Genomic DNA, 11,400 nt, shown 5'->3' with positions numbered 1-11,400 from the left:
TCTTAATATAAACCTACGAGGGCCAAAACACACTTTGAAAACAATTTGGGGTTAATCCAGACACCTCTGAAAACTTTGAAAAAAAGGGTCATTTGAAAGAGGCCTGTGTGAAAGGGCAACAAGCTCGTGTGGACACTTTGACTTGGCCGTACTAAAGGCCCGTATGGACCACACGACCTAAGTACAAGGGGACACATTCGTGCCACAAACTCGTGTGAATTTAATTTCTAATTTGAATCTAAAGGGGTTTTCACACGACCGGGCACACGCCCGTGTCTATAGCCCGTGCCCCTTACACGGCCATGACACGCTCGTGTCGTAGCTCGTGTGTGAAAACCTTGACATTTTGTTTCTGACATTAGCAACCAATTAGGGGCACACGGTCAAGGCACACGCCCGTGGCCAAAGGTCGTGTCCTCCATACGGCTGAGACACACAGCCGTGTCTTTACCACCATGCATGCTAACTTGCAAATTCGAGGTGCAGGGGACACACGGTTGATCAACACGCCCATAGGACTGACCGCGTGTCGCATACAACCTAGACACACACCCGTGTGTCTACCTGTGTGGACGATATAAGGCTATCTACCAAGCCTTGTGCCATCCTGAAGCACAATTTAACACCATCCATCAGACCAAAGTCTAGCATAACATGATTTCTCAACCAATCAACCATAACTAAGGCCTATACACATTTCATATATGCTTAAGCAACCATTTTATGCACTTTGCTATCCATAAGTTGAAATTCACTTGTTCAACCATACCAACAATTTCACATTCATGAAAGACTTTCTTGCATTCATATAACAACTTTCAATCTTAACCATTTCCATGGACTTATACAAAATGAGTCAATTACTAAAGTAAACCAACATATTTGGCCCCAAAACAATGTGACACTGAAACGAAATGAAAAAGATCCTATACATGCCATAATCAAAACAAAAGAACTAACTATACCAAGTGCTTCAAATGATAGTGTGACTGGCTTTTCCGATGTAATGCGATGATCGAAAAGCTATTTTGGCGGCACTATAAGAAAATGGAAAGGAAATGGGGTAAGCATAAAGCTTAGTAAGTTGCATGTAAATAAACATCAACTAATTATCATACAACAATTACTCATAACATTTCATAGCTTGTTCATGAATACAATAATTAAATATAAGCACAACTTACTTATCACCATCTAATACAATTTATATAGCTTGTATTGAACCCACATCTTATACATTTCAAGTCTATACCTATACCACTCACCACATGGTCATAACTTTTCTCGTTTTGATATAAAATATAAATCTTCCGTTGAACTATTTGGAATACTATAGGATACTCAATAACCCCAAACATGGGATAAGACGCCGATGCCATGTCCCGGGCATGGTCTTACACTGGCTAACACATCAAAGTCGATGCCATGTCCAAGATAGGTCTTACACTGGCTTTCATATATCGAGGTTGATGCCATGTCCTAGGCAGGTCTTACATTGGCTCTCATCTATCGGTGTCGATGCCATGTCCAAGACAAGTCTTACACTGACACATAACAACTTGATGCCATGTCCTAGCCAGGTCTACACTAGCTTGTATATCTTGGGGTCAATGCATGTCCCAGACATGTCTTACACTAGCTCCCGTCTCATAATGTGCTTGATAAACCATAATTTGTACATATTATTATCACATGCTTAACACATTTTTTTGGATGAATAATCCTTAGATTTGGTGAATTCGATAGTCTTAATCCTTTAATTTCATATTTTATACTTAGGAGAGCATAGGAGGGAAAAAAGAGCTAGAAACGGGCCGAAAACGGAGAAAATGGACCTACATGGGAAATCAACATGGCCTGGACTTCCTCACACGGGTAAGCCACACAGCCGTGTCCATTTGGTAGGATCGAAGCACGACTTACATGGGTAGACTACACGCCGGTGCCTATTTAACAGCCTTGACCACAGTCTGGGGCAATCGCACCCGGGCGTGTCCCTGTTGAGCCCAAGTATAGTTCTATTCAGAAAAGGCCACTTTTGAGGTCTCTTAGGCATTCTAGAGCCTATTTAAACACCTGAGGAGGCACTTAAAAGGACACACTGAGTAGAAAGCAAGGAATTACTCGAAGAAAGTCGATTGATCCATCTCAAAAGCTGGATTATTCATCAAGACTGAAGATCTCCCTTCAATTTTCATTCAGGAGTTTTGGGTTTTCTTTATGTTTTGTATTCATTATTCTTCTGAGATGTTTTCTTTTATAATTATGAACTAAACCCCCTAAATACCTAAGGGAATGAAACCTAAGACAGATCTTGTTATTATTATCTGAATTATATGATAAATATTTAACTTGTTCTTAATTATGTGTTCTTAAGTCTTGTCTTAATATTCCAAGAATATTGATTTGAGTTAATGCGCTTATTCAGAGGAGAAAAAGTCCCTGTCTAAGAGTAAATTTTTAATAATTAAGCAGAGTTGATTGCACGCCTAGAGATAGGGTGACAAGATTTTGCCGGATTAGGGTGAAACCTAATAAGGGGATCTATAGGTCGAGTTAATGCAACACTAGGATGTTAATTAGAAAGAGATTTCAATTAATCAACCTAGGATTAGACGTTATTAATCTCGAGAGAGATAATAATATAACTTAGGGATTTCTATGGATCAAGTCTAATGAATAAATCGTCTGATTCAGAGTCAAATAACAAGTGAAGCCTAGGTGGATTTTTCCTTGGGTATTCTCTTAATCAATCGAATTTTCTAAAAGTATTTTCCCCAACTTTCTTTCTCTGCACCTTTAGTTTAGTTAATTAGTTTAGATAAACAAATCTCTTAATTTTTAGGCTAGCTAATAAAAAGAAAGTAATTACTAGTACTCTTAGTTCCTTTGAGTTCGACAATTCGGTCTTGCTAAAGCTATACTACTGTTCGATAGGTACACTTGCCTTCATCATGATAATAGTTGGTTTCAAATCATTTATAAATTATTTAAAACTTAATGAAAATATCACGAATCAAGTTTTTGCCAGCATTGCCGGGGAACTAAGATATTCGAAACACTCAATTTTTATTACTTTAGCCATTTTACTTTATTTACAATTTAAATTTTTATTTTCCTTTTTAATTTTTCTTTTATTCGCTCCTGACAGGTTTTTATAGTGTGTGACTAGAAGAAACCTATCGGGGCCATTACTGTTTGATAGTGAGATCGATCGTACAGTTCACAGAAACTGAAGAGAAATAAGGCGAAGCTTAAGATACATAGAGGAAAACGAAAGGCGATACTTCAACCACAATCGAGGAGATGGCTGAAAACCAGGAAAATCCGCTACCTCCTGTGATTGCCGCTGATCCAGTAAATCAGAATCCTGCTCTACGCACTATGTATGTTTATGCTAAACCTACTTTCACAGGAACTAAGTCAAGTATAGTTAGGTCTGCTGTTGCTGCAAATAATTTTGAACTGAAACTTAACACAATTCAAATGATACAACAATTTGTTCAGTTTGAAGGTTTGCAGGATGAGGATCCAAACAACCACTTGACAAATTTTCTAGAGTTTTGTGATACATTTAAAATCAATGGCATTTCTGATGATGTCATTCACCTTCAGTTATTCCGTTTTTCATTGAGGAACAAAGCTAAACAGTGGTTGAACTTGTTACCACGAGGGTCAATCAATACTTGGGAACAAATGACCAAAAAATTTTTATTAAAATATTTTTGGCCGGCTAAAACAGCCAAATTACGTAATGATATCTCTTCTTTTGTGTAGATGGATTTAGAAACACTCTATGATGCATGGGAGAGATACAAGGACGTTTTAAGAAGATGCCCTCACCATGGGTACCACTTTGGCTACAGGTTCAAACGTTTCACAATGGCCTGAATCCTTCGACTAGATAGATGATTGACGCAGCTGCTGGAGGAACTATCAATAATAAGACACCTGAGGAGGCTTATGAATTTATAGAAGAGATGTCACTGAATAATTACCAGTGGCAAGTCATGAGGAAAAAGCCAACGAAAACAGCCGGTGTTTTTAACGTCGATGCAGTCACCATGCTCTCTAACCAGGTAGAACTTTTGAATAGAAAAATTGACGGTTTTCTTGGTTCTTCACAGTTTCACCCAGTAATGCAATGCAATGCAAGTGGAGGAGAATTGAGCAATTCAGAATACCCACCTTATAGCCACAACATGGAAAATGAGCAATTAAATTATATGGGTAATAATCCTCGACCTCAAAATAATCCTTATAGTAACACTTACAATACAGGATGGAGAAACCACTCAAATTTCACATGGGGAGGCCAAGGGAATCTGAGACCACCACGACCTCTAGGTTTCCAACAACAACCTTACCAGCAAGAGAAAAAGCTGAAACTCATTTTCAGAATACTGAGACAGCACTTAAAAATCAACAAGCGTCAATTCAAGGGCTCGAAACTCAGATAGGCTAGCTTGCTAAATTGATATTTGAACAACCACAAGGTAGCCTTCCGAGTAACATTGAATCTAACCCAAGGGAGTAACTCAATGCGATTGCCATTCAAGATGAGGAAGGGTTAGTTACATTTGAACCAGAACTGAGGCAAGAAACTGTGGTAAGTAAAGGTAAAGGTGAGGTAGACCATAGCAAGCAGAAACCGATAAGTAAAGAGTACAAACCACGAGTGTCATACCCAAATGCGACAAGGAAAGACCACACAGATGAACAATTTGGTAAATTCTTTAAACTATTAAAGAAATTACACATTAACTTACCGTTTATTGAAGCACTTTCGCAGATGCCAAACGCAATCAAATTTTTAAAGGAGCTTTTAGCAAATAAGTGGAAGTTGGATGAAGCGTCGCATGTGGAGCTGAACGCAGTTTGCTCAGCTATTCTACAAAATAAGCTACCCAAAAAATTAAAAGATCCAGAGAGTTTTACAATTCTTTGTTTAATTGGTAGCTTAGATGTTAATAATGCTTTGGCTGATTTAGGGGCTACTATCAATGTCATGCCTTACAAAATGTTTAAGCAACTAGGTCTTGGGAAACCCAATCAAACTAGGATGAGTATTCAATTAGCCAACAAAACAATTAGATTTCCTAGGGGTATTATTGAAGATGTAGTTGTTAAAATTGACAAATTTATATTCCCAGTTGATTTCGTTGCTCTAGACGTAGAGGAGGACAGTAACGTTCCTTTAATTTTAGGGAGGCCCTTTTTAACAGCTGCTAGAACAATAATTGATCTTGGCACAGGTGAACTCACACTTCGTGTGGGAGACGAAACAATCACCCTTCAAGCTCGTAATTTGAGTAACACATCAAAAATTAAAGGTGGTTGTATAAATTATACTATTAAAACTGATCATGTGGTGAAACCTTCCTAGCAGGAAACACGTTCAAAGAACACACCTGAGCCATGTTCGAGTAATGACAAAGGACCTATCTATGAAGAATAAAGGCTACAACTCGAGGAACTAGATGAATGGTGGACAAATAAACTGAGGACGCACGATAAACGAAAACCACACCATGACGAGCTCAATATCTCACCAAATCAACTTAAGGTTGGAGACAAAGTACTACTAGATACAGCAGACCCTCGTATTGCCACTTCTAAACCTAAGGAGCAATCCCTCTTATGGTACACAACATTTTCCCATATGGTACAGTCGAGGTAATTCATCCTAAATTCGGCACTTTTAAGGTAAACAATACTCGTCTTAAACCTTATTTTGATAAAATTGATAGCAGGGATGAGGAGTGTGAAGTCCTCGCACCACCATGACCATGCAACAGAAAGGTAAGTCGAGCTTAGACTATAAATAAACGCTTCTCGAGAGGCAACCTGAGCACTAACGACGTTAAATTCTTTAAAATTTTAGTTCTTAACATCTAATCACTAACTGAGTCATTGAAACACAGGTTTTCTAATCCACATGGCCAGGCACACGGGTGTGCCTAAGGCCGAGCTCACACCACGAGAGGTAGCACGGCTGTGTAATACGACCGTGTGAAAAGAAAGAAATTTTTTTCCCAAACACGGGATTCAATAAGTTGCCATGACCATGCAACTTGGCCGTGGGCAAGACTACCAAATTAACACGGGCATGCAACACACCCGTGCCCACCACCCGTGGTCGACACTGTCAAAAGAACACGGGCGTGTCCGAAACCCACAGGCGTTAGAGATGCGAACCACATCGCACACGGCCATGCGATACGACCATGTGACCACACGGCCTAGACACAGGGGTGTGTCTTCATACTGTGTAATGATTACTCATTTCACTATAAACACGGGAAAAATACGAGCCACACAGGCGTGTGACACAGCCGTGTAAGACCCGTGTGGGACCACACGGCCGTACATTTTTCTTTTTTTAAAAAATTCATATTATTTTTTTATTTCAATTTATTTGAAAACTCATTTTTATTTTATAAACTCGGTTTCTCTTTATGATTATAATCGAATTATTCCCTTAATTCCCTTTCACAAGTGGTGCATTCTCAGTTATCCCTCAGAATCATGCCTTTTCTTCAGTTTTATCTTCAATTCTCGCTCTCCAATTCAAGGATTTCGTCCAAAACTTCAGGAAGTTTCACTTCTCTCCCTATATTATGATCTTATATCTTTATTTTTCAGTATATCTACCTTTGTACATTGAGGGCAATGTACATCTTAAGTGTGGAGGGATTACTTATATCATGATCAGAAAAATTCCTAAATTTTTATTCTCATGTGATTTTCTCATATCATTATTAGAATGAATTTTGATTAATTTATGATTTTTATTGATATGTCTTGAATTAAAACATAGGCATTCATGCATTGATTGTTTAAACTTTAAGGAATTAGAGAATCAAGCATGATAAGTTGATTTTTGAGAATTAAAAATTTTTAGGTTATTTCCCCAAGTTTAGGTATTATCTTGAATTAAAATTCACAGGTTTAAACATCAAAAAGCCATAATTTCTGTGAGAGCTTGAGCCTTTAGAGCATCTATTTCTTTCATGCTCACTTTTATTGTTTCTTTGAGTGCATCAATATTGAATCATTATTCTAGAAGTTGCTTGATTATGCATGTCAAGACCACACCATTTGATTTGATATGCCAAAATGATAAAGGCCCTTAGGTTTAACCCACTCACTCCATAAAAGCCTACCTTCATAATTAACCTTTAGTGAACCCCCTTGAGCCTAACAACCCATTCATTGATCCACCCTCCATATTAACCCATAACCAATTATTGTTGAAATCCCCTATATTAATTTGATCCCTATTTTTGTCGAGATTTGATTTGAATAATTTTCTTAAGTATGTTTTATGTTTGATAGATAGATTTTATTATTTGACTTATTCTTTTAAAAATAATAATAATAATACATACATACATACATACATACATTTATAGCGATTTTTGTTTTTTAGCTTAAGTGTTTAATACCATATTCTGAGAAGAAGCTCATATGTATTCAATTGATGATTAGTTATTTTTCTGGTTAGGTAATTTTTCAATTCAATCTCGATTCTAACCTTTTCTTTCAGCTTGTGACCACACCCCCTAACCAAAGCCACATTACAACCCTCTAAAGACCTTTTGATTGGCGTTTCATCTCAATTTATAGTGGTGGAGATTAGATTTTCATGCAAGCCTATGATAATAACTTTTTATATTGACTGTTGAGTGCTTTATTTGATGTCCTTAAAACCTTGAGTGATTGAGTGTATCTTTAGTGAGGATGCTAAACCCTGTGATATTTTGATCAAAGCTGATTACTCAGATGAGAGGGGACACCTATGGTTTCTTGATAAAATGCTCAACTTGGAATGTTTGAAACTTTGATGTACTTTTAGTTGAAATTCAAATCTATGATTACTTATAGATTATTTTGAGATATTATTGATAGGGATTATAAATTGAGAAAAATTTATTTTGATTGTGAGTTGAGGATTTTGCTTAAGGATAAGCAAATGCTTAAGTGTGGGCGTATTTGATAAACCATAATTTGTACATATTATTATCCCATGCTTAACACATTTTTTTGGATGAATTATCCTTAGATTTAGTGTATTCAATGCTCCTAATCCTTTAATTTCATATTTTATACTTAGGAGAGCATAGGAGGGCAAAAAGAGTGAGAAACAGGCCAAGAACGGAGAAAATGGACCCACTTGGGAAATCAACACGACTTGGACTTCCTTAAATGGGTAAGCCACACGGCCGTGTCCATTTGGCAAGATCGAAGCACGACTTACATGGGTAGACTACACATCGGTGCTTGTTTAACAGCCTTGACAACGGTTTGGAGCAATCGCACATGGGTGTGTCACACGGGCCTGTCCCTGTCGAGCCCAAGTATAGTTCTATTCGAAAAATGCCACTTTTGAGGGCTCTTAGGCATTTTAGAGCCTATTTAAACACCTGAGGAGGCACTTAGGAGGACACACGGAGTAGGAAGCAAGGAATTACTCGAAGAAAGTCGATTGATCTATCTCAGAAGCCGGATTATTCATCAATACTGAAGATCTCCCTTCAATTTCCATTCAAGAGTTTTGGGTTTTCTTTATGTTTTGTATTCATTATTCCTCTGAGATGTTTTCTTTTATAATTATGAACTAAACCCCCAAAATATGTAAGGGGAATGAAACCTAAGACAGATCTTGTTATTATCATCTGAATTATATGATAAATATTTGACTTGATCTTAATTATGTGTTCTTAAGTCTTGTCTTAATATTCCAGGAATAGTGATTCGAGTTATTGCACTTATTTAGAGGAGAAAATGTCCTTGTCTAAGAGTAAACTTGTCATAATTAAGCAAAGTTTATTGCACGCCTAGAGATAGGGTGACAAAATTTTGTCGGATTAGGGTGAAACCTAATAAGAGGATCCATAAATCAAGTTATTATAACACTAGGACGTTAATTAGAAAGAGATTTCAATTAATCAACCTAGGGTTAGACATTATTAGTCTCAAGAGAGTTAATAATATAACTTATGGATTTCTACGGATCATGTCAAATGAATAAATCGTCTGATTTAGAGTCAAATAACAAGTGAAGTCTAGGTGGATTTTTCCTTGGGTATTGTCTTAATCAATCGAGTTTTCTAAAAGTATTTTTCCCAACTTTCTTTCTCTGCACCCTTAGTTTAGTTAATTAGTTTAGATAAACAAATTCCTTAATTTTTAGGCTAGATAATAAAAAGAAAGTAATTACTAGTACTCTTGGTTCTTTTGGGTTCGACAATCCGGTATTGCTAAAGCTATACTATTGTTCGATAGGTACACTTGCCTTCATCGTGATAATAGTTGGTTTCAAGAATGATCATTTATAAATTATTTAAAACTTATCGCAAATATCTCATAATGTGGCCGATGCATGTCCCAGACATGTCTTACACTAGCAACATATCACCCAATGTCATGGTATGAATATCAAAGTCAATTCCAAATGTTCACCCGGAAGTCTTTATTACATTAATTCACATTCTCATCAGAACTCAAAAATTCATGCCAAGCTAATTATATAATACATGGTAACATTTAATTGCATTATTTACGTACAATTTATCTTGGTTTATAAAATGTGAGCAACTATTCGGCTTAATCCACAAGCTTGGCCTTCCCCTGGTCTAAGTCTGGTTTTTGTATTTCTTGATCTAAAATGGCAACATTTATTCATTTAATCATCAATTAAATCTAAACACTCAATAATTTATAATTTGGGTAAAATGACCATTTTGCCCCTAAACTTCCACAAAATGACCATTTTACCCCTAGGCCCGAAAATTGATTTTTATCAAATTTCCTTATTAGCCAAGCTTAACCGAACCTTTCTTACTCTTATAGCAACCCAAAATTCCCATTATTCTCAACATTACTATCTATTTTATAAACTTTACAAAATGGTCCTATTAGGGTTTTCATGAGAAGTCATTTCACAAAAGTTGTTTATTTCACAACTATGACTCATATTCTTCCATAAAATTTCGGTCAAAAACTTATATTATTTCATGGAAAAACCCTAGACTCTCAATCATTTTGCAAAATAGTCCTCTCAATAGCTAGATTAAGCTTTAGGGGTTCCAAAAACCCAAAAATCATAAAGAAAGACCACCAAGAAGACTTACCTGCAAGAGTTTAAGGTTGCTGAAATTTTCAAGCTTCCATGGCTATTTTTCTTGAAGAATAATCAGTTTTGAAACAAGGAGAGAGATGAGAAAAATGACAACTTATCCTGTCTGTTTTATTTTATTTAATTTAATCACCTAATTTCACCAAACATTGACTTTTCTACTCCTTTGTCTCCCATGGCCGGTCACCTCTCTCAAAAGGGACTATTTTCCCTTTAAAGACCTCCACACTATGATTCATAATCAATTTACACATTTAGCTAATAAAACAGGACTTTTGCACTTTATGCGATTTAGTCTTATTTCACAATTAAGCATGAAATCGCTAAAATTAATTCACCAAAATTTTCATAAACTTACATAATCATACTATGACACCAAAATAATAATAAAAATAATTTCTCGACCTCAGATTTGTGGTTCCAAAACCACTATTTTCGTTAGGCTCAAAATCAGGTTGTTACATGTACAAGCCAAGGCTTGAACCCAAGACTTCTCAGACTCTTCCCAGGACACTTAACCACTAAAGCAAACATGCATTTGTGTAACACAAACATACAAAAATAAATACTTAGGATTTTTGGGGCATTACAACTCTACCCCTAAAAGGAAATTTCAGCCTCAAAATTTTACCTGATCAGAATAGATGAGGGTATTACTGTCACATCGCCTCTTTAGATTCCTACGTGGCCTCGTCAGAGCTGTGATTACGCCAAAGAACCTTAACCAGTGGGATAGACTTCCTCCTTAAGAACTTTACATCACGATCTAATATCTGAATCGACTCTTCTTCAAAAGTCAGATCTGGCCTAACCTCAACCTTCTCAACTAAACTAACATGCGTAGGATCCGAGCTGTAGCGCCTCAGCATGGAGACATAGAACACATCATGAATCCGGTCTAACTCTGGAAGTAACTCTAACTGATAGGCAATCAGTCCCACACGTTTGACTATGCGGTAAGGCCCAATAAACCTAGGGCTCAACTTGCCCTTATGTCCAAACCTCAATACTTTCTTCCATGGTGAGACCTTGAGAAAAACGAAGTCCCCCATAGAATTCTAAATCTCTTTACACTTCAGATCCACATAAGATTTCTGTCTGCCTGATGCCGCCTTCAGTTGATCCCAAATTAGTCTAACTTTATCCTTGGTATCAGAAACTAATTCAAGACCTAGAACATGTCGCTCGCCTAACTCGGTCCAACACGAAGGAGTTCAACACCTATGACCATATAATGCCTCGTAAGGTGCCATCTGTAT

At 36.9% G+C, this 11,400-nt stretch overlaps 1 protein-coding gene and 1 non-coding gene across 2 annotated transcripts; both read right to left on the bottom strand.

Moving 5' to 3' along the window:
* Positions 1 to 3,747: 3,747 nt before the first annotated feature.
* Positions 3,748 to 3,851, bottom strand: LOC128287553 (small nucleolar RNA R71). Its single transcript, XR_008278253.1, has one exon. It is a non-coding gene; the product is annotated as a small nucleolar RNA R71 (small nucleolar RNA).
* Positions 3,852 to 10,821: 6,970 nt separating this feature from the next.
* On the bottom strand, positions 10,822 to 11,193 carry LOC108462516 (uncharacterized). Its single transcript, XM_017762458.1, has one exon. The coding sequence runs from the start codon at positions 11,191 to 11,193 to the stop codon at positions 10,822 to 10,824; it is 372 nt and encodes a 123-aa protein (XP_017617947.1).
* Positions 11,194 to 11,400: the final 207 nt, after the last annotated feature.

The sequence above is a fragment of the Gossypium arboreum genome, chromosome 13, assembly GCF_025698485.1.
Source record: "Gossypium arboreum isolate Shixiya-1 chromosome 13, ASM2569848v2, whole genome shotgun sequence".
Lineage (NCBI taxonomy): Eukaryota > Viridiplantae > Streptophyta > Magnoliopsida > Malvales > Malvaceae > Gossypium > Gossypium arboreum.
The sequence above is the reverse complement of the archived record's forward strand: the minus strand, read 5'-3'. Positions and strand labels throughout refer to the sequence as shown.